Source organism: Anastrepha obliqua, chromosome 5, assembly GCF_027943255.1.
Source record: "Anastrepha obliqua isolate idAnaObli1 chromosome 5, idAnaObli1_1.0, whole genome shotgun sequence".
Classification (NCBI taxonomy): domain Eukaryota; kingdom Metazoa; phylum Arthropoda; class Insecta; order Diptera; family Tephritidae; genus Anastrepha; species Anastrepha obliqua.
In genome coordinates, this window is record NC_072896.1 from 108,432,128 (window position 1) to 108,455,794 (window position 23,667).

Consider the following 23,667-nt stretch of genomic DNA (forward strand, 5'->3'; position numbering starts at 1 on the left):
TGGGAGAAGTAGTCGTTTCGGCGGTACAGTGCGCGCTGATAAATTAGGATGGTGGCGAGTGAAATGTTTTGAAAGACTATTCAGATTACGAGGGCTTTTGCAACTGTTCTTACCGCAGGTACCTGCATCACAAAGCCAAGTAATTATATGATGGAGGTCATTGCCACGACATATATAGGTATATATTTACATATATTATATAATATGTATCCTTTGACGGAAAGCCAGACAAAATCTATACTTTTTTGCCATTAACCTAATCTTGCGAGATTCTTCAATAAATTTCGAAGAACTGGTTTCTCCGTAGTGGATTACTAGGGCGTCTTACAGTAGGTACCTACATCACAAAGCCATCTAATTATTTGTTGGAGATCGTTCTATTGACATATACAGGTATATATTTACATATACCCTTTGACCGAAAGCCAGGCATTAGAAAATCTATACTCTTTTACCATTAAGCCTAATCTTGACCTCGACCCAAAACGCTAATTAAATATAATACGCTGGATAATTATGCTTCAGCATACTGTTTTATTTAAATTTTATATAGAAATGTAAATAATTCTACAAATCTTTCTGAATTTTTGTTTTTTTTTGTGATAAAATGTTATTTACGACTGTCATAAGTAAAGAGAGAAGGGAAGAGAGAGAAATAATGCAGTGTGTTCGGTTCGAAGAGATAAGTTAGATTAGTCCAAGTATTTTTGCTACATACATACTATACAAATGATAAGTACGTTAAAAAGCAAGGGAAACAGTACAATTACTTAAATTAATAAAAAAATTTGAAACACATAAATTAAATAACAATGCATGTTGTTATAAATGTATATATGAGCTTCAACACGACGACACACGATTCATATGTCCAGCAACAAGCGCTTCATTTGCTCTTGTCACAAATCTTATATACGTTTTGTTTTGTTTTGCTTTCAGCTTCTGAAAACATCCCGTTCGGTAGTGTTGATTTAGTAGCGTAGTTTTTTCGTGCTCAGTGGCAAAACAAACTTGCATTCATTGTACTACTCTATGAAATCTGATCAAACGTTGACCAATGATTGTTTTGTTTGTTGCTGTTGTATGTTGTATAAAATATTGCTATGGACATTACGCCTCCAAGTCATTCACAAAAAGCACTTCTCGGTGCTTCAAGCCGGCTTCAGCCAATGTGGTGTCATTTCCATTGCCATTGACGTTGGCGTTATGAGAGTATGAACTAGCATAAAGGACACGTTTAGGAAAATTCGTTGTTATCTCGAATTCATCAGGTGACGACGGGTGACAAAAGAGATAATTGTAAACATCCTGTTGATAAGAGTAAAGGAAGGAGTATTAGAATATATAACATTTTAATTAACAAATTATACTAACTACTTTGACTTACAATTAATGAATTGGAATTCAGAAAGCGTCGTTCAAGTCGTGCGCCGTTGGGCAGTTTAAATACGACACTGATGGCATCCATTGTACCGGCCGGTGGCTCGTTTGGTACCCTTTCAGCTAACTCAATTTTGAGTCGAGCAATTTCCTGAAATTTTGAAAATGAATTAATGAAATACTTTATATCTGCTTTAAGTTACTCACTTCTATTCTACGTGCTTCTTCCGCGCGCTCCCGTTCGATAGCCTCTTGTGCTTTGCGCTCTGCATCTCGTTCCAACTGACGCAGCCGTTCCTTCTCTTCGTCTGCACGCAAACTAAGTTGATATGCTTCGTCTTGTTGCTGACGCAGAGTCTGTGTGAGATTGCGCTCCAAGCGATCAGCACGCGCTTGACTTAACCATATTTCATTTGCTGAGATCACAGTATGCATACGCCGTATCAATTCTTCAGGAGTGCAATCGCCTTCGAAGCGACCCACAACAACCATGCGGTTGTTTCGTAGTGTAATTAACACCATCGTCGGATAGATGTGCACATTTAAAGCGTGTGCTACTCTATAACCTTCCGGAGAACATACGTCACAGCCCCAGAAAAGCATATTACGATTAATATAATCAATCACCGATTGATTTGATAGTGTGGTGCGGCACAATGAATCCACATCTGGATTTTTTGTGGCATCTTTGTGCAGGTATATGAGCAGGAAACGCAGCTCTTGTTTAGCATCATTCAGCGCTTGCGCATATGTGCCTTGATAGAAGACCGGGTGCGATGGATAACGCTCATTGTAGGAGCGTATAAAGCTCATAACATCCCCGAGTGGATCAGTGACAACTATAATAAATAAATAAATATATGTATATCAATTAAGCCGATTCACATACAAAAATTTGCAAACGCATACTTCTTTCGTCATTCCGTCCAAGACTTAGTAAAGCATTTAGAACACCCGCGAATGTTGAGTAGCAGTACTGAAATACAATGTTGATCACATAGCCGATGATGCCGGAAAAGCTGCGCGGGATTGGACCTGAACCAACACGCGCCAATCGGCCACCGGGCATATTTGCAGAGAACACTTGCTGCAAAAAACGATCATCGATAACAGCGGGTGCGCGTACATCTCTCGAGGCAGCATAGGTGGTTGGAATGCCTTCGCGTATATTTAATTGTTCTTGGAACGCCACCTGCAAAGATGAACAATTTTAAGTGTGATTCCTAATATTGTATAATTGTTTTGATTACATACCTCAAGGTCCCACTGATGTCTTATTAAGACGTCCCGACATACGTTCATATCTTCAATCCCTGTGATTTCTTGGAATTGTAGAATCTTTTCGGTTTGTTCATTTGTAAGTCCGTCCTCCATGACTGTGTAAGTTTCTTTTGTAGCACAGAAAGACAACAAATCAAAGGAGATTTTTCGTAGTTTGTTGTTGGTGTAATCGAATGGACGGTTCAAAGAACGTAGACCTTGCCGTCGTTGTCGTTTTAGTTGCCGTGAAAAAGTCGTGTTCCCTCGACGATATGAAGCGTTGCAGTATTTGCATTCCCAATATTATACACCCACCCGCCTTCTTTTCACCCGTTGCTTGGATTCGGGCAAAGGTTTTCGGAAAATCACACGTTGACGCCGTGATCCGTTTTTGAAAAAAGCCTGTGTAACTTTAGAAAAATAAAACTAAAATGCTAAAGTCAGACCCGTCTCACGATGAATTCTCCTTTTTATCTGACTTTTCTTGAATGACAGCTGAGGAAAGTTGCCACGGTATTTTATACAATTTTATAAGTATATGGCACACAGGGTTGTATTTACGTAGGCATACAATTTTTAAAATAAGATCTTTTCTACTCGATATTTCTCCGCTTGCTATTTCTATGCTCGATTAACTTGACGAAAAAATTGTATGGGAAAGCAACAGCAAAGTTAACGAGTAAGATTCGCTGCCGAATTCGCCGTGTCGTAATGCAGGTTAAATAAACAAGCTACAGGAAGGGAAACAAGTAATGTTTGTGAAGAAGAAGAGCAGGCGAAAGTAATGGAAACAACCAAACATAAGAAATTATGCACAAATACACACATACTTTCTTTTCACGGCGTTTTCCGCATAAAATCGCAAGCAAACTGCATTTGGAGGTTTTATATTAATTTGTGATTTCACAATTTTACACACGGCACTTCGTTTTCAATCGTTTGATTAGTTTAAATGTCACAAATCACAATATTATCAAGCCATTCACTGAATTTTCACAAATATGTAATATCTCCTACTTTTGATTGTTTTGTACTGCGAAGGTAGCTGACGTCAGACTTGTCAAAATCGCGAAAATAAAGTAACTTTTTGCTAAGGCGCCACCTAAGGTACTCAATTAGCCTTGCTTCCTGCCGGGGCTTCGAATCTGTGCACTTCCGATTTGCATTCACGCAATGCCATTCGTTGCGTTACCACGACAGTCAGTTCTACGTAACCGGAACGACCCTGATTTATGTATATCTGTCTTTTCAGCAGCATTCCCCGTATATTTTTGGGGGATTTTCATGCTGCTACAACAGCAACCACAGTGTTTTTTATCATATACCACAGCAAATTTAAGTGGTAGTCGCAGTAGCTCAGCTGATTTTATTTTTTTATTTAAATTATGTAGCCTTTATTTATAGATTTCGACATTCTAACATGACATCATTTTGTAGTTGGCTCTTCCTGCTGCATTAAATATTATGTATATTATATTTTAAACTTTTATAATGTTTTTATTGATTCATTTGATTTATTTTTCACAAAAAATAATAAAACGTAAATGAAAGTAATTTATAATAGCTTATAAAAAATATTTTTTGTTTGACGGTTCGTGCTGGATTGGCAATGTCTTATTGCTGTCCGCCTTGCCACATTCTTTTCATACGATTGGCAACGCGACAGCAATTTTGTTTACATTTAATAAAGGCGAATTCATAGATTCGCCTTGCATTCCATGACATTTCTATCATATTTAAGTGTTGTAAACAAAAGTTGCTTTCCATAAATTTGTCAAAATACACAATAATTTCACACTGCCTTGCTTTAAATAATTTCAAAGTCAAATAGTATTAATCATCACTAAACATCAGCAGGATTAAAATGTCGTACTTAGTCAATTTCACTAACGACACTGCCAAGCAAATCCTTATTGAAATCATACGAACAGTGAATCAGCCAGAGAACTCTAAGAAGCTATCGGAAGCAAAGGCTTCTGCTGGCAAGGAAATGCTGTTGATGATGCAGCATGTCTTTCCGCTTGTTATGCAATTGCAAACGGATGTTATTAAAACCTATGGATTCCCCGGAAACCGTGAAGGGCTCGTACAATTCTCTCAGCTGGTGCGGGAAATGGAACGCGAGGATGTGGAAATTGCAAGATTACGTAGCCAAATAAGAGCCATCTACTTGCCGCCTATTGCTATAAATACAACAAATGATATTTTGATATGATTGAATATAATTAGTAACGAAAGACTGAAATAAGAAACGTATTAGCAAAAAAAAAAAAACAACAAAAAAAAAAAAAAAAACAAAAAAAAGCGGTTCAGAGCTGCAGTTCTACCATAGGCACAAAAATGCATTTATATTAAGATTTACATACCTACATGATAGGGTAGTTTAAAGCCTCTAATACTTTTGTAAACGTGTTTTTTATGAAAACAATTGGGATAGTTTTCATAGAAACTGCTCACAATACTACGTTAACGTATGCAAACACAAATTATAAATATAATAGCTATTGTACATTTTTTGTATAGACGTACACAAATCATTAATGTCAAATAAATCACTAATAAGTATTAGCTTTTAGCAAACATATATTTGCTTATGCTTACGAGTTACCATTTTTTTCTGTCAGGCACTTGCTTTTCTTTAAATATTTAGTAATTCAAACCCGTAGCTTAAGTGACCATCGTAATAAAAGTTCAATAAAATAGAAAATTTTTCTATCACAAATCAGAATATATTAGTCTCAAGCAAATAGCTTTTGCTATCTCATAAGTTGTTCTGCCAAAAATATACAGAATGTATGTAGGACGAACCGGGAAATCTTCATTTAAACTGCTGACGGTGACCGCAGAAAACCTTAACACATTGAGTGCCATGGCTACAGGTTGTCGTGCGACACCAAAAACTTCCTGGGGTGCCACGTCGTACGAAAACGTGCGGCAGGCATTGTCTGGCCTTAGATATTGTCGTGCGTTTCTGTTTGACTCTACGGGGTTTTTTTACTGTTTTTCTAGTAGCCTAATGTTTGCGCTAAATTTTGGTCCAAGCTTCATAGAGATATCTTCATTTGTGCAGTTTTTATGATAAAAACTCGGAGGTTCTTCTAAATTTTGAAAATTTATTGGAATTCATTCGAAAAAAGTATAAAAAAGATAGAAAAATATTAAAATTAAGATATGATAATTTCAATTTACATTAATTTTTTAAATGTGTATATTTTGGAAAGCAATCAATACACAATTGGGGAGAGTTGGGGCATTGCGGACAGTACGTAGTTGTACTTTTTATGTTCTTTCTTGTTGTTGTTGTTGTTAACAGTATAGGTAGCCCTGTCAGTGGTAGGTAGCCCTGTCAGGCATATCATCGTTCGTCTTCGTCTAGCTCATCTAACGGTAGGCCCAGGAAACATGCTGTTTCCACAGGTTGGGTCCAGAGGGAGAGGGGGGTTAGATGAGTCGGGGTCGATTCCGGATATGTCGGGGTCGATTCCGGATAAGTAGGAGTTTAACCTGCTACAATATCCAGAACGTAATTGTGCCAAGATTACGCGGGACTCTCGGGGAAGCTGGAGCTCTTCATCTGGGATGGGTGGTGGTTGAACTCCGATTACGGCATTCACAGGACGGGAGTTCATGAAGGTGGTAACGGTCTCCCGGTGAATGTCGTTTATAGATTGTCTAAATACTGTCCGGTCCAGTAGGTTACGGTCAGTCTTGTCCTGGATTTCGCCAGCGTAGTCAAGGAGGTGTCTCCTGACGTGCCTGGGAGGCGGCTCGGGCTCAAGCAGGTGTCTGCAGGGATGAGACCTACGGTAGCATCCGAGCAGGAACTGCTTGTTGAGCAATTTGTTGTGCTTCACGACTGGGAGCATTTGTGCCTCGTTATGAAGGTGTTGGATGGGTGACATCAGGAGGCACCCGGTCGCTGTCTGAATGGCGGTATTTTGACAGGTCTGTAGCTTTGTCCACTGCGAATCACTAGTTCCAGGCGACCAGACAGGCGCAGCATAGTTAAGAACCGGCCGGCCAATTGCCTTAAATGTCGAAAGCAACAGTTCTTTGTCTTTGTCCCAAGTGCTGCCGGCCAGCGATTTGAGGACCTTGTTGCGATTTTGGACTTTTGTGGCGATTGCGGTTGTATGCGCAGAGAAGGAGAGCAAGCTGTCAAAGGTTACACCCAAAATTTTGGGGTTATTTACCGTCGGAATTGGTGTATCATCGACTTTTACCTTAAGGGACAGCTTGACCTCCTTTGTCCAGGTGGTAAAGAGGGTCGCCGTGGACTTGGTGGGGGAAAGTTGGAGATTCCTCGCAGTGAAAAAGCGAGAAAAGTCGGTGAGGTAGTTGTTCACTTTGGAACACAGGCCATCGATGTCATTGCCCGACGCCATGATCGTGCAGTCGTCAGCGTATGAGATCAGGGAAACTCCCGCTGGTGGTTGGGGTAGCTTCGAGATGTAGAAGTTAAAAAGCAAGGGTGAAAGGACTCCACCCTGCGGTACGCCTTGCTTAATCTTCCTCTGCTTTGACATTTGATCTCGAAAAATCACTGACGAGTGCCGACCGCTCAGGTAGTTCGCGGACCACCTCTTCAGCCCTGGCGGGAATGTCGACTGATAAATGTCATCTAGTAGCGTGGAATGGCTGACTGTATCGAAAGCCTTTTTCAAGTCCAACGCTACTAGGACAGTCCTCTCGCAGGGGCGGTTTTGGTTAAGCCCGCGATTTATCTGGGCGTTTATGGCGGTGAGTGCAGTGGTGGTGCTGTGCACTCGACGGAAGCCGTGCTGATGTGGGGCTGGGGCCAGGTGTTTCGTGTAGAGTGGGAGTAGGAGGGCTTCAAGTGTCTTCACTACTGGGGAAAGGAGAGTTATCGGCCGATAAGACTCCCCTTGGTTGGCGGGTTTCCCAGGTTTCAGTAGTGGGACCACTCTCCCTGCTTTCCACTTATCAGGGATGATGAGAGTGGCCATGGACAGATTGAAAACCCTTGTGAGAAATCCTACTCCCAGGGGTCCCAGATGCTTCAGCATCAGCGCCTTTAAGCCGTCAGGGCCAATGGCTTTCGAAGATTTCGACTTGTTGATGGCCCCCTGAACCTCATCACCGGAGAAAGTAAGTGTCGCCCGGAGGATGCAAAGTAAACAGCCGGCTAAAATAGCTCGCGCATCTCTTCGGGTCCGACGAAGTACAACCGTTGAAGGTGATGGCCACCTTGTCGTTGTGCTTCGTCGGGTTCGACAGGGACCTAACGGTGGACCAGAGCTTACTCACTCCGGAGGTGAGGTTACAAGTCTTCAGGTGCTCAACCCATTATGTTGATTTACCAGTTGCCGGATCTCCAAATTGAGATCCCTTATGCGGGGATCCCCGGGATCGGCCTGGCGTAGGTGGTCACGCTCGTTTGCTAAAGTGGCTGCTTCTGCTGGGAAATGAGGACGGATGTCCTTATAGCATCCAGCTGGGATGAAGCGAGCCGCAGCAGCTGTGAGCACCTTGCGGAATGCGCGTTCGCCTACGCGCACATCAGTGGGGATGGGAAGAGCGGCGAAGGTGTCCTCGGTGAATTCCGCGAAGCCGGCCCAATTAGCTTTTTTAAAGTTAAAATAGGACCGGTGATTCGCGGAAACGAAGTCGGCAGGTCTCTCAATCGAGACGATAATGGGCAAGTGGTCTGATGCAAGCGATAGCATAGGTCGTCACGTTATGCTATTTATCAGACCAGCGCTAGCAATTGTTAGGTCAGGCGAGCTGCTGCAGTTGCCCACTACCCTGGTGGGGGCGTCGTCGTTCACTGTGCTGAATGTCGAGTCGTCTATCTGCTCTGCCAATAGCTGTCCCCTACGATCATTTGGCAGGTTTGAATGCCAAAGATCGTGATGCGCGTTAAAGTCACCTACTACCAATCGGTTTTCTCCCCTGATGAGCGCACCAATATCGGGGAGATATCCTGCCGGGCAGCAGGTGACAGGGGGTATGTAAATATTATATATTTCGAGCTCGGCATCGCCTGACCGGACAGCTATACCTTGACATTCTAAGGTGCTGTCCCTGCGGTCGATTCCTTCATCAATAAGACGATACTGCACTGAATGGTGTACTATGAACGATAGGCCACCACCATTGTCTCGCTCGCGATCGTGTCTGTGCACGTTATAGCCATCCCTGGTGATCAGAGATGACCTAGCGTGCAACTTTGTTTCTTGGACCGCAGCTATTTTGATACTGTGCCGGCTCATAAAGTCAACTATCTCGTCGACCTTACTCGTAAGTCCCAGTCGTCTTTAGTATCGCTGTTATAAATGTTATCAATGTTATTAGTATCATTGTTATTATCAGAGTCAGTGTCCGAATCATCTGGTAGGCAGTTTTCATCAATCAAGTCATCGCAAGAAAAATCATAATCATCATCATCACTTTCTTCCAACGCTTTAAGTATTTCACGATCTCTAAGGTTTCGCTTCGCCATTTTTCTAACTAAAATCTATAAAAATAAAAGAAAAAAAATAAATGAAAAAAAGAAAATAAAGAAAAATAAATATAAAGAAAACAAAAAAAAGACAAATATAATAAAAAAAAAAACAAAAAAAATACCAGTCTAACGGTTAGACGCGATAGAAGTGAAACCTTCCGTAAAACAAACTGAGAGAGAATAAGACGAAAGCAGCATTAGGAGCGGGATAATTATAGGTTCATTATAATATTGCTATAAAGTTCCTATTTTATTTTCTTCATTTTATTGTTATTAATCCTCAATGTTTTCAATTTCAACAAATGATACGAGTGGCTTATGATAGCTAAAATATGATACAAATGCTTTGGTTTCGATGTTGTCAACATATCTTTGAAATATCGTGTCAATTGTTGTTTTTTTCTGTCGATATTCACGACACTTTTCTGCATTATTTTTCGGCATAATTGCGGTAAATATTTAAAAATGAAAATATTTACGAATATAAAAATACGGACGCAATACAGCACACGCGGTTGCTATTATGAGCGTCGTAGCGCGTATATTACACAGACGTACTAACATACACGCAAACATTCGTAGGACGCTTGGTTTGAATTTTTTATACATATGTATGTATGCTATACTATGGCCTAGCCTATGTACGTACATACATATTTGTGTTCTGAACTTCCAGCAAAACAATGCTTATTAATATACACATATGCATCTACATACAACCGCACACACAGGCCACTCACTTTATTCCTGTAAATGCGTATGTCGTCCAAAGCTAAAATTCTATGCCTAGCGATTACAAGAACAAAATGCATTAATAGGCACAGGCGTAGCGGCCATCATCCTAGTTGCCATAGCGCTGAACAGTCGCGGCGGCGCCGAACAGTTTCAACTATTGTACTGTGCAACAAAAACTCATCATCAAAAAATTGATTTATAAATTCGAGCTCATAGTTCTAAGAGCAAGTACTTTCATTTATAAAACGAGCCGCCCATATGCTAATTTTCTCGACAATTCGAAAATAGTCAATATTGGAATATTTCGCGTAGAATTATTTGCCAATATTCAATTTTTGTCAAGTCGAGTGCCCGCGGCTCCGTAAATATGTTTGCACCCATATATGTATGTAAATATATGTTTCTAAATGCTCGACAACCGCAGCTGCCTGTTCAAGGTTACTGTACATTAGGCCGGGTCGATTTGTGGGAAGGCAAAAAAATCGCCCATTGCTATGTGAAAATCATATTCTAGGGATCAGAATAAGAAATTTAGTTTCTTTTCTATAACTCACATTCATTCATTTACATATGTTCTGACTAAATAAATTTCTTAAGAGAAAAAATAGATACCTAATATTATAAATAAATAAAAATAAAGAAAAAACATAGCCATTTAGCTGATTTTTTCATGTAAAGGCCAAAAATGGTGATATTTTGAAATTGGGGGACATCAGAATTCGTTTTAGAGGTATGGTTCCTTCGGCAAAGTTTCTTATTTTGATCCCTAGAATACGATTTTCATAGAGCAATGAGCGATTTTTAAATCGACCCGCCCTACTGTACATGCAATGCTGTGCCTATGAATGTGCGCTGTGCCTATGAATGCGCGCTGGATTTCTTGAGAAATTTTACCGTATGTTTTGCTGTGGCGAGGCACATATGTACATACACACAACATATATACATATATCCGCATATATATATTACATACATATATAAATTCACAAATTTAAATTTGCTTATGCCATCCTTCTGTGTGCCTGGTAATGAAGCATTTTCTATACATACATATATATACGTATATCTTTTTTCTTCTTCTTTTTGGTGTCGCTTTTTCGTTTCATCGAGTCTCAAATCACTCCCAACGATTCTAAAGAAGTTTTCACTTCAAAAAGAAAAAAATTGAAATAAAAACAGATATAATAAAAAATTTAAATAAATGTAAATGAAAATGCGTAAAAACAAAAATGAAGAAATAGCAAACAAAATCGCGTCGCACATTTTCGTATGACAGTGATTTTTACGATTACAATTCCGTCGTGCAGTGCCATGTCGTACGGAAACGTGCGACATAAAAAAACCGCTATAAAATCCAAAATAAACCCCAAAATCATCCGGGATTGGAGCAGAACTGAACATTTTCTACTTGTACACCAGTTTAGTTTTTTTGCGATGATTTCACCTTATCCTTCAGACAATTGGAGAAAAGGCTCGAAGTAATGCCAAGTGTTACATCACGCATTCCTGGCGTACAATGTCCGGTAAGAGAGTTGCGGCTTTGTTAACCTTAAAATCACCCTCCACCGCCCGCGATCCACACGTGACTAGACTAATTTTTGTACTTGCTCAGGGTTCATTGAGTTGACGCGAGACCCACCTTTCGAGTACCAGAGCACAGGTAGTCAAGGGGATGCCATTTCTCTCAGTGGTTGTTGTTGTTGTTGTAGCAGTATCTTCGCCCTGTCAGTGTAGTGTAACTACCGGTCGCCTTCGTCTAGCTCATCTAACGGTAGGCCCAGGAAACTAGCTGTTTCGACGGGTTGGGTCCAGTGGGAGAGAGGTGTTAGATGAGTGGGTTTGATGGGGCATGTTGGGGCATTCCCATGGCAGCCGGTTCTACGTTACCGGAATGACTCGGGTTTTTCCCGACCAACCGTATCCTCTCAGTGGTTCTCTCTGTAGCTAGCTCATCCGCCCAGAAGTTTTTTGTAATGTACCTAAGGAATTCGGATGCATTCAAAAGAGAAACCAAGCTTTCCCCGACCAGTTTCGAGCGCACTATCATCGAGTCCAGGGCTCTAATTGCTGCTTGACTGTCGGAGTAGATATTATCTTCCTTCACAGTTATTATAGAAGTATGCAGCCAATTAGGTGCTTCTTCGATTGCGGCTGCCTCGGCTTGATTTTGATGGCGTGGCCCTCCTGGCAGAATATTTCTTCTCCAACCTTTCCCTTCAACTTCGCGCCATTACTGAACAGGTTAACTGGACCCTATCACATCACTGCACTCCGCACACTCTTCCCTTGATGCAATTTGAGTGGAGAATGTGCTGCTCGGACCAAGCGGGGTTGCACATTGATCAGTCATCAGGGAGATGAATTCAAAGTTTCGGAGAATGCGTGAATATCTGTAAGTGAGGCCAAGCCTATAACTGGAGTTTCTCAGTCTGATTGCGGCACATGCAGCGACATTTTTGTACGCGATGCGCATAGGTGCCATATTTAGATTTGAATAGAAGTGGCTTGAGGTGTCTCACTGATTCCAATAAGAGTAGATTATTGGGCTCACTCTAGCCTTTTCATCGAAGTCCTCCTCTCCAGCGAATCTTACTAGACAATGACTTCATGCGACAGAATACAATACTAGGCGAGAGGCCCATCTTTTGACCATAGCTCCTCTACATCCATAGAAGACATTTCTTATCTTATCTTCCACGCAATATTGACCTTCTACGTTAGCCGTCCATCAAGATCCCCTTGTCAGAAAGAATCAACAAGGCGCCACCCATTGAGGGGTGTGAGTACTATGAGTACTTTATGTTTCCTCGTGAATAGGACGAGCTTAGTTTTGAGAGAGTTTCTTTGATAGGCCGTTCTTAATTGACAACTGCGTTTAAGTAACCCTTCATTAACTTACACAGAATATATAAAAACTTCCTCTAACAATAAGTGTCACATAGTCTACACAAGCAATCACCATGCAGCTCTTTCTCACTAACTCTTCCAGCAAGTCATTGACAACGACAACCCACAGGATTATAGGATTACTGAAAGGCCGTTTCCTTTGTCTAATTTGAGGATGAGACGGCGGAATTTTTTTGTTTGCCCGCCTCCCCCTTCTCTGGTATTCGGCTTACGGATACGGAAAAGATGTCTTGGCAGATAACATCAGCTAATTTAGTTTAAAGCAGACTAAGTAAGGAAGCACCTGCTTCTGAGAAATTCTGACAAAAAGTGAGACTAATTAATTTGTGTATTGAATAGCAAAAAAACGAGCTTGATTCATCCTATATCTTATAGCTCGCATGACCCCGAGGACCCTTGCTGTGTTTTAATCCTGTAGTAGTCTTCTGGGATAGTGTGGAGTGGAGTGGATAGCGGGCATGAGTGGAGGGATATGAACCGCTTTACTCTAAGTAGACCACTTGACGTAATCAAGATGCTTGAATGGAATGTTTCGCAGACGAAGCTTCCAACAGGTTGCAAATTATTCTACTGAAGGATATGACAAGGATAGGCCTTCTCTAACAAACATTCGCAACACCAGCTGAATAACAGACAACTATGGCGTAACTCAACTTTGCTTCTTTTTGAGCTTTCATCACTTTCATCACGTAATCACCAGTGTCCGAAGGTGTAACCTCGGTTGACTTTGGTCTGTAGGTAAATAGGGAAAGGCCTGGTAAGAAAACAGGAGGATTATTCTCTGCATCTGTAATACTTTAACAATGAATTAATCATAGCCTTGGTTTGATAATCCATCTGAATACTAGGTTGTTCAATAAGTTTTGCGGTTCGATAAGAGAGGACGTTGCTGCTGTTGTTGTTGAAGTTACATTTTAAGCTATCAATTCGTTCTTTGCTTACAAACCATTTAGTATCGACGTGTGAAAGTATTTTCTACAATGGAAAAATTCAAGTACCGAGCAGTGATAAAATTTTTATGTTTGGAAGGTTTGAAAGCAAAGGAGATTTATGAACGAATGTTCACAGTGAATAAGGACATTCGCCATCAATGAGTACAGTAGAAAGATTGGTTGCTGAATTTAAACGTTAATGAACGTAAGACGAACCACGTCAAGTACATCCAAAAACAGCAGCAACACCAGAAATCGAAGAAAAACTACAGGATTTCGTATTGTAAAATCGTAGAGTGGTAGAACTGCTAGGAATCTCATTGGGCAGTGTAAGCAATATTCTGACTGAAGTATTGGGTTTCAGAAAGCTGTGTGCACAATGGGTGCCGCAGTCGAATGCGCATTTAGAGCGTTTTCGAAAGGATAAAGTGGATTTTGTGCGCCGATTCATCACTATGGATGCGACTTGCGTCCATCGCCATGATTCTAAATCAAAACAAGAGGTTAAAAAATTTATGCGTGGAAAGCGATTTTCAGCAAATGAAGATTTAACAGCTGTGGAAGCGTATTTTGCAGCCTTCCAGATTCTCAGTTCAGGGATGGAATTCTTAAATTGGAATCTCATTGGAATAAGTGTCTTGATGTTCAGGGAGGCTATACTGAATACTAAAGTGTGTTTCAAACCATAAAATTGAGTCTTTTTTTTATCGAAATGCTAAACTTATTGAACAACCTACTAAATCTTCAAAGAAGCATTAAATATTTTTGCGAAAGATCATAATTTATTGGTTTATGTATAAGTAAAATCTGCTTGTCATTTCAAAAGTGCATATACTCGTACAAACTTACAGCTGTGTTCTAAAAATATGTTCCATATGAAGTTCGCATTTTTATTCTCATATAATGAACGGAAATCCACTTATCGATATACATATGTATGTACTTATGCATACAAATGTACTCGTCTGTATGTCTACTTTCATGTATGAAAAGAAGAACAAAACACAGATTGAGAAAAGAAAACGATTTTGGGGCAGCTGACTTTGCTGCCACAACCGCTTGGGATGCCGGCGGCAGCCCTCATAATCAATGAATCTTGCCATACGTAAATTTCCCATTTGACATTTTCTTTGAGGCGCATTGCCTACGCCAAAGTCAACGACAATGCGTGAGTTGACTATCATTATCGCAAGCGCATTAACCGATGTCGGGAGCGCTGCGGACATGCAAATACTTTCTCACGCCTGTATGTGTGTGTATGTATGTATGCACGTACTTAAATACATTGCGAATATACCGGCAAGCGCACAAAAACCATATTTAAAGCCTTTGTATGCGGGCAAGTTAAGGGTAAGAGACATGCTCGTGTGTATGTACGAATGTGTGTATGTATGTGTATATGTAAAATGTATGCAGGATTATTGCGTATACATACGCTGAGGACATTCAGCAGCAGGCAAGGCATGGCATGGCAAGGCAATACGTTTCATTTCAGCGGCGCTTGTGACATGGAAAAACCATTATCGTTGTAAAAATGAACCTGAAAGTATGCAAAAGAAAAGCCAGCACACACGCGCACACATACACCGAAGCAAATGCAAATGTGAATGTGTGTTTTTACAGTACAAATGGAAAAACTGTCACAGCAGCGAAATAATTTCCCTCGCCATACGAATGTATTTCTGATTCTTCATATGTATTTACGTATGGGCACAGTCTTGTATGTATGTATGTACACTTATGTTGTGTTATGTTGCATGTGTTAACGGCCACGTTTCCTGCATTCAGCTGGGACAGTCTCGACATTATCGTTGTTTTTCTTCTCTTTTTCCATCTGCTTTCATTATTGGAATCAGGATTTAAATATTGAAAAATCGCTAGCCAGCAAAAACAGGAAGGAAATGAATATGGACGGGAAATTACTTATTAATTGAGTAGGAAAATGAAATACGAAATGTGAATCGAAGGGAAAAAAGTAAAGCGCAGCAAAACAAGACAAACACGAAAAGTGTAAGAACTTAAGGACATATGGCAAATGACAAAGATGAGTATACTAATATATATATGGACATAGCTATGTACAATATTGATCTAAAGTTAAGCACCCACCTAATACGGTTTTTATTCTAAGTTGTAATTTGGGTTTTGAAATGGTTTTGACAAATAAAAATAATAAAAATTTTCTGCTGCAAAGCTTCAAGTTTGTGCCAAACATTTTCATATGTTTCGCGCGACTGTAGTATATTTTTCAAACTGTATATATCCCATACAAAAGCAAAAGTTTAAAATGTGTGCCAGGTAAAATACAGGGAGGTAATTTTCGTTGCATTTTTTAAGTTACTATTTCACATATTCAAAAATATTAAGTATAATAATTGAAATCAATCACAAAGTCTTTTGCCATATCGGGGTTCGAGCACTACTGAAATCTTTGAAAACTATAATCTGGAAAAAAATAAATAAAAATAAAATATTTTCTTTGCCATTTTAGGTGTAGACAATTCTTAAAATATATATTACTGAAAAATATTTTACACCACAAAATAAAATTAAAAAAAAAAATTCTCTGCTGCATTAGAAGATAGACAACTTTTCTCTAAATACAAAAATAAATATAAAAATGAGAATACAAATTTCCTTACTATTCTGGAATTAGTGCCGTTTAAGGCGCATTCACTAGAGGTGGTGGCACTAGACCAACAACACTGTTTTGTACGTTTGATTGTCAAAGCAACGTATTGAGAAACTAGAAAACAAGTAATGAATTCGCCTCGTTTCATTCTGAGCTGACAGCCGCATGGACTCGGCGAAAGAAAAAAAAAACAACTCAGCTGATTTACCAACACCACCTTTAATAGATTCGCCTTGCAACAAAATAAATTTAAAAAAAAATTCTCTGCTGCTTTAGAAGACAGACAACTTTTCTCTCAACTCAAAAATAAATGTAAAAATGAAAACACAAATTTGTTTGCTACTTTAGGGTAAACTATTTTTGGAATTGGTGTCGTTGAATTATTTCTCTGCTACTTCATGAGGTGGAGCATTTTTAAAAATTCTGTTGCACAAACAATTTTCTAAAAAAAAAATCTTTGCTACTTAAGGGGCAGACAATTCTTGAAATCTTTGTTGCTGAAAAATATGAAAAAACAATAACAAAAATTTAAAAAAATGTATAAAAAAATCTCTTCGATACTTAAGAAAGCAACCAATTTTTTATATTTTGGTTGCTCAAAAATATGTTAAAAAAATGTGTTTGTTTCTTCAGGAGGAGTATCAAATTTTTCAGATCTTTGTCGCTGAGAATTATATATTAATAAAAAAAACTAAAAACCAGTAAGACCAAGTAGACTTTCTTCGCTTTAAAAAAATATTCGAAAGCAAAAAACAATTGCCTTTGCTTTCACGGATAGATAATTTTTAAAGTCTTTGTCGCTGAAAAATATAATAAAAAAAGAAATAAAAATAGAATTTCTCTACTAACAACTTTGGGAATTCCTGTCGTTTAAAAAAATATTCAAACCCAAAAAAAAAAAACATTCTTCACCATTTTAAGGGCACACAATTCTCAAAATCTTTGACTTTGCAAAAAAAAAAAAAAAATTAAAAAAAAGCATTATTTTATTTGCTACTTGAGAAATATGTTTAAAACGAAAAAAATTGTTTGTTTCTTTAGGAGTAAACAATTTTTCAAATCCTTTTCTCTAAAAAATATATAAAAAAATTCAAAAATGAAATTTCACTCCAAACGTAAAAACTTTTCAAAAAACAAAAAAATTAAAAAAGCATTATTTTATTTGCTACTTGAGAAAGCAACCAATTTTTAAAATTTTTGTCGCTCAAAAATATGTTTAAAACAAAAAAAAATTGTTTGTGCCTTTAGGAGTAAACAATTTTTCAAATCCTTTTCTCTAAAAAATATATAAAAAAAATAAAAAAAATCAAAAATTTAATTTCTCAACTGATTTAGAAGGTAACAACTTTTCAGATTCCTGTCAAAGCGAAAAGAAAAAAATGTTTTTTTCTTTGCCACTTTAGAGATAGACAATTCTTGAAATCTTTGTCACTGAAAAATTTAACAAAACAAAGAAACAAATAAAAAAATTTTAAAAAAGAATTTCTCTGCTGCTTTAGGAGGTAACAACTTTTGAAATTATTGTCCTTAAAATATATACAAAACAAAAAAATGCTTTTTTCTTTGCCGCTTTAGGAGTAGGAGAGTTCTGGAAGTCTTTGCCGCTGAAAAATATAGCAAAAGAAAAGAAATTGAAACAAAATTTCAAAAGCAGAATTTCCTGCCGCTTAAAATAATATTGAACACCAAACATTTTTTTTCTTCGCTACTTTAGGGATGACAATTCTAAAACCAAAAAATTTTATAAAAACAGAAATTTCTGCTACTTTATGAGATAATAACTTTTGAAATTCCTGTCGCTAGAAAAATTATCAAAAACAAAAAAAAAAGTTAATATGTAAATAATTTTTGAAATCCTTGTCAAAAAATATTTAAAACAAAATATATATACATATATACCTATTTCTCTTCTCAATAAGATTAAGTACAGGCTAAATAAGAGCAGGAACGACCGGGGTTTATATCTGGTTAGGGACTGTCACTTCAGCAGCATTCGCCGTGCATGCATGGCGAATGTTTGTGCTGCTACAACAATCAACCGCAAACCACTATACTGCCCCCTCTCTAGTTTACAGTTACTTTGGTATAGGTACAAAGGAAATAAATTTTTTTTTCGTTGGTCGATTCCTTCAGATTGTATTGGGATTCGTCAGAGAATAAATAACGAAGAATTCCGTTTTTGGACAATTCGAGACTTTGAGGTTTTTTTTCTGGATTTGCTCTTCTGTGGCCACATGAAAAACTTTTTGTTTTGTTGGTTGTAAACTGAATACGGACTCTTAGGTTTCTGCAGCTCTTCCCCTGATCGTCACTTTCACTTTTACTAATTTCTGGATTTGAAAGGCGTTTACTTCTCTAGAAGAGGTTGTGGATTTATTTTGAAGTAACTTTTCGATCAAGGAGCCTTTATGCTGTAAAGTAAGCGTTGTTCGAGTTGTCAGCTGTAGAGCGCTCAAAATTTGTACATCCTTCAAAATTTGTAAACTCAGTTTGCGAACAACTAAACTGTTGGTTGAAAATTTTACACACTCAATTGAGATCTTAAGAATTTCCAACAACAAATATTTTATATATATTACATATATTTTTTAAATATTTATTACATGAAAAATTGCATTAAAGTGGGCTAGGTTTTCAGCAAAACTGTATAAAAATATGCACACATACACACCTTTCATATACATATAAACTACGGCTATTATAGGTGGCGGGGGCGTATGAGTAATAATGTTTTAGGCGAATGCAAATTTTCATGCAGCTCATCTTCTTCTGGGCAAGGAGCGCATACATACATTGGCAAAGTGTTATCGGCGCATACTCATATGTTGTGTCTTGCCATTTCCTGTGATTTCCTTGAGGAGCCTTCGTTCTTATTTCGTTTTATTCTCATTTTGGTGTCTTTGCTGTCTTAACTTGTTTTGCATTTGTTAGTTTCCTGTTTTAGTTGAAACTTTAGCGGTTTAGTTTGTTGTTTCTGTTTTTTTTCTGTAGTTGTGAGTTTTTTGTTTGTTACTCTGCTGGCTGTTTTGCTTGGTGCAACTAACTTGAAAAGTTAAATGGCTCAGAGTGGAATTCGTGATTTATGACTGGCGGCGAATGTCAAGGACTGCGCAGCACCGCCGTTTGGCTTGCCGACTAAACTGCGGTTATTTGGAGGTTCTTTTTTTTCTTTCCCCTTTTTTAATTTTCTATGAAGCACATTATGCAACAGTGCATACACTTGAAGAAAATGTAGGAAGTGACATTTTTTTGGAAAAACTTTTGTTTTGTTTTATATATGTACATATACGCAAACAATTCAGTACTGAAATTATAGAAAATATAGAATTTTGTTTTCCTACATCCTTAAATGATTGTTTTAATATCGCATGTCAATAGTTAGCAAATGATCAGAAATCTAGAGCAATGACGTATAGTTAACGACATGGAAGTGTTGTGATCTTGTCTCAAATTTAATACAGGGGTTATCAGCACGTCCTTGGAAGTAGACGGCCAATGCCAAAACTAATCGTAGTGAATTTCAATTTAGTTTGGGTATGCATCATTGGAACCCTGCGCACAATATTTGGCTGCTAGGCCGTCGGGTCACTATTCTCCAACGAAGAAAGTCACTGTTCACAAACTGAAGTGCTCATTATAGAAATTTGGTTGAGGCAGTGCAAGCAATGCCTTGCAGCTTACTATATACACAGCACGACAAAGTTTGGAGTTTTTTGTGTCCGTAGGAATTCAGCGAGATCAAGCTTTCGGTTTGGCTAGGCTGAGGTGGCTCCTGCATATTGATCCAGCAAGCAAAACCTCGATTTGGGCCTTTCTTTAAACTAGCACAAGCAGTCAATGCAGCTGAGTACCTGAGCAGCTATTTTCAACCTCGCACTGCGCTCATTTCCCTTAGAAAAACTCTGAGCAAACATCTTACGTAGTTCTAGTTTCTAGCGCCTCTTCACCATATCAGTTTTTACAGAAAATTGGCCCTTTCTTCAACAAATATAATTTAAAATTTTTTTCCGAAGTCGTAAGCATAATTTTTCAAGAAAAAAATTGACTGCTTTCATTCAATTCTTATTAGGGTGTCGAAATTTTATAAATTTTGAAAATGCGATTGAAGATAGTATCACAAATCTTACGTACCTGAAAAATAGATGCTGATGTGCTTGCACCGCATTAACCTCTAAGCAGCGCAGAGACTCTAAAAGTCAACTGAAGTTATGTTGGGTATTAATTAATTAATTTATGAATCTGAATTCTTACAGGCTATTTCATAAAAATGTAAGTAGGCTTGGAATTAGCACATGAATTCCCATCAGCAACCCGAGAGGCTGCTGAAACTCATTAGAACGTCTTCCATTCAGTTGGGCCTAAAAGTGATTTTCTGAGCAGACTTAAGACAGAGCAAGCTCGTTGCCATCGGCGGAGGATGGTTAATTTTAGAGACGTAAGAGAGTGATTTAGTGCAACAACGAGCGACCAAATTGATTTACTACTGTGGGCAAATGGTAAGGTGAATTTATGTCAAACTTCGCGGGATTCAAATTTCGCTCTAGTTATTTTTTTCATGAGTTGGCAGCTCTGTTAATAACATCTGGGCCAACTTTCATGTGAATGTCATTATCAGTAATATATTTACGCTTGTGTTTACCAAACGACTAAGAGTGCATTTTTCGATTTTTACAATGTCTAATTTGATTGAGCAGAGAAGCGCCATCAAATTTTGTTTGCGGAATGAAATTTCGGCTGCGGAAACGTTTAGCATGTTGCAGAAGGCATTTGGTGATTCGACCATGTCGCAGAAAAATGTTTATAAGTGGTACAAAGACTTCAAAGAGGGTCGAGAACGTGTTGATGACTTGGAGCGCTCCGGACGACCATCGACGTCAACAGATGACCAACACGTCAATAAAGTGCATGAGTTAGTGCTCAAAAAACGTCGGTTGACTGTCAAAGACCTTACTGATATGATCGGAATATCAGAAGGATCTGTGAAAACCATTTTGAAAGACCATTTGGGCCTACGAAAAGTCAAATCTCGTTTGGTACCGAAAACTCTCAATTTCTTGGAAAAAAGTCGTCGCGTTGATGTGTGTGAAACAATGCTTTCAGACTATCAGGACAAGCTCAAATGCATCATTACGGGAGATGAGACTTGGATTTATGCTTACGACCCTGAAACAACCGACCAATCAAACGAATATCGTGCTAAAGGCGAGGCCAGACCGAAAAGAGCAGATGACAGTTTTTTTCGATTTTCGTGGTGTGGTGCGCTATGAATTCCTTCCACCTGGCCAAACTGTTAATAAAGAATATTATTTGAGCGTTATGCTTCGTTTACGTGAAGCAATTCGTCTAAAAAGACCAGAATTATGGGTCAACAACTCTTGGTTTTTGCATCACGATAATGCACCGTCTCACACTGCACTCGTTCTTCGTGACCATTTCGCCAAAAATTCCACGCATATCGTTCCGCAACCACCGTATTCGCCTGATTTGGCTCCGTGTGACTTCTGGCTATTCCCGAGGAACGCGTTTCGAGCCCATTGAGGAGATAAAAGCTGAATCGAAGAAGGTGCTGATGGCTATACCGGAAATGGACTATTTGGCATGTTTCGGGGATTGGAAAAATCGTTGGCATAAGTGTATTTCATCGAGAATAAATAAAGAGTTTTCATTTTACAACCAAATTCACCTTACTTTTTGCCCTTCTACCAAACATCTAACGGAAGGTCTGTCTCATTCATTCATGCGCCATTAAGAAACCTTGTAAGGCGAGATGTCATTAAGATGGTGTGCTTCCAACAAGCATTAGACATGTAGCGCATCAAATTTGATAAGTGCAAAAAAAAAAAAAAAAAAAAACCTTAGGAATGTAACTTCAGACTAAACTCTGCTGCAATGCGGAATAAGCTTGAACTTATGTGGGTACCGGGCCAATGTTTTCAAGGCAATGCATTGGCTGGTGAATAGACAAACTAGACTGGAGCCAATTTTAAGAGTAAGTATAGGGGGAATAGTCAGACACGTCAAAGCAGTCAGTAATAAATCTCATGAAAAACTTTGATGCAGTTTGACATCTGCAAAACAATCAAGTGCTTTCTGAAAATGCCACTCTGTTAAGCAAAATTCCTTCTCAGATGTAGAAGGAGTGAGCTATGAACCCAAATATTACTAATTATGTGAGGTCTCTATTAATGGGGACGACATTTGGTCACCATAGACATCATCGGCAATCCACTGGGTACATTTTGTTTAGAGGATGAGGATACCACAAAGCATTTTCTTTCCTACTGTCCGGAGATGTAGATGGTAAAAGCTTGGATCGGATAAAATGGGAATGGACGAGCTGCATTCTTTTTCCCTCAACAAACTGCCAAGATTCATTTTCGGGTAGCCACAATTCCACTCCATTCCAAGACAGCCTGTGCATCCTGCCTGGTAAAATTAAAAGACGTTTTGAATCTTTCTACTGATGTTTCTGAAACAAAGGCTTGCATTTGCTATTATCTTCGATGTTAGTCCAGTGCTGTTGAAGCTTCTTATTCATACAGCTCCGCTTATGGAGTTCCTTTGCAGCTCGAGAAAGAGTACTGGGCTTATGAATTCGCTATCAGCCGCTTTCCTGGCAAAAAGTCGTTTGCTTGTGGCACACAAATTTTTCTCAATGCATCCTAAATATCCTCGTAAAGCATTATAGTTTATTTGAGATATCTGCTACTGTTATTGCTTGTATGAACAAATGGCTGGACAGACAAATGGACCTGTCTTAAGGGGGTATTCTAGTCTAGAGGCCCGAATTTCGAGCATTTTTTGACGATGAATAAAAAAAAAGCTATTGATATTTTTACGATACATTTTTTTATCATTTATTTATTCATATATTAGGAGCACACAAAATAAATTTGAAAAAAAAAATGAATTTTCATGGAGTTATGCGTCCTTGAAGTGGAAGGGGGGAAAAAAGGCAGTGCCCCCGTCGTCACGATTTCTACCCTTGTGTTCATCTGAAAAAAAAAATACAAATTCTTAATTAATATGAATGTCATTATCGTATGAACCAGAAAAAACGGAAAAAAAATTTTTCCATAAAATGGCGGCTACTCAAAAAATTTAGGTCGATTTTTCTCTTATTTTTAAGCTTTCTCGAATTGTGAAAAAATTGAAATTTTCAGTTTTTCGAGCTTCATACGATAGAGATATATTTAAGGAATATTCATGACAAATTTCAAGCAAATCGATTGATTAGAACTTGAGATATCGTGCCGACCGTATCGAACGAAGTAGTTTCGAGAAACACGTGTTTGAATTTCGCCGTCCGCTCAAACCAGTCTAGCTGTCGCGTCACTAAAATAGTTGTAATTTCG

The 23,667-nt window shown here is 38.5% G+C and overlaps 2 protein-coding genes across 2 annotated transcripts; one reads left to right on the plus strand and one right to left on the minus strand.

The window, feature by feature from the left end:
- Nucleotides 1-514: 514 nt before the first annotated feature.
- Nucleotides 515-3,113, minus strand: LOC129248316 (FAS-associated factor 2). The gene is made up of 5 exons (XM_054887812.1): nt 2,635-3,113; nt 2,290-2,572; nt 1,588-2,219; nt 1,388-1,531; nt 515-1,308 (listed from the first exon to the last, which is right to left on the minus strand). The coding sequence occupies exons 1-5, from the start codon at nt 2,752-2,754 to the stop codon at nt 1,111-1,113; spliced, it is 1,377 nt and encodes a 458-aa protein (XP_054743787.1). The 5' UTR covers nt 2,755-3,113; the 3' UTR covers nt 515-1,110.
- Nucleotides 3,114-4,369: 1,256 nt separating this feature from the next.
- LOC129247824 (protein C10) lies at nt 4,370-5,347 on the plus strand. The gene has a single exon (XM_054887144.1). It carries the CDS (start codon nt 4,505-4,507, stop codon nt 4,853-4,855), a length of 351 nt encoding a protein of 116 aa, XP_054743119.1. The 5' UTR covers nt 4,370-4,504; the 3' UTR covers nt 4,856-5,347.
- Nucleotides 5,348-23,667: the final 18,320 nt, after the last annotated feature.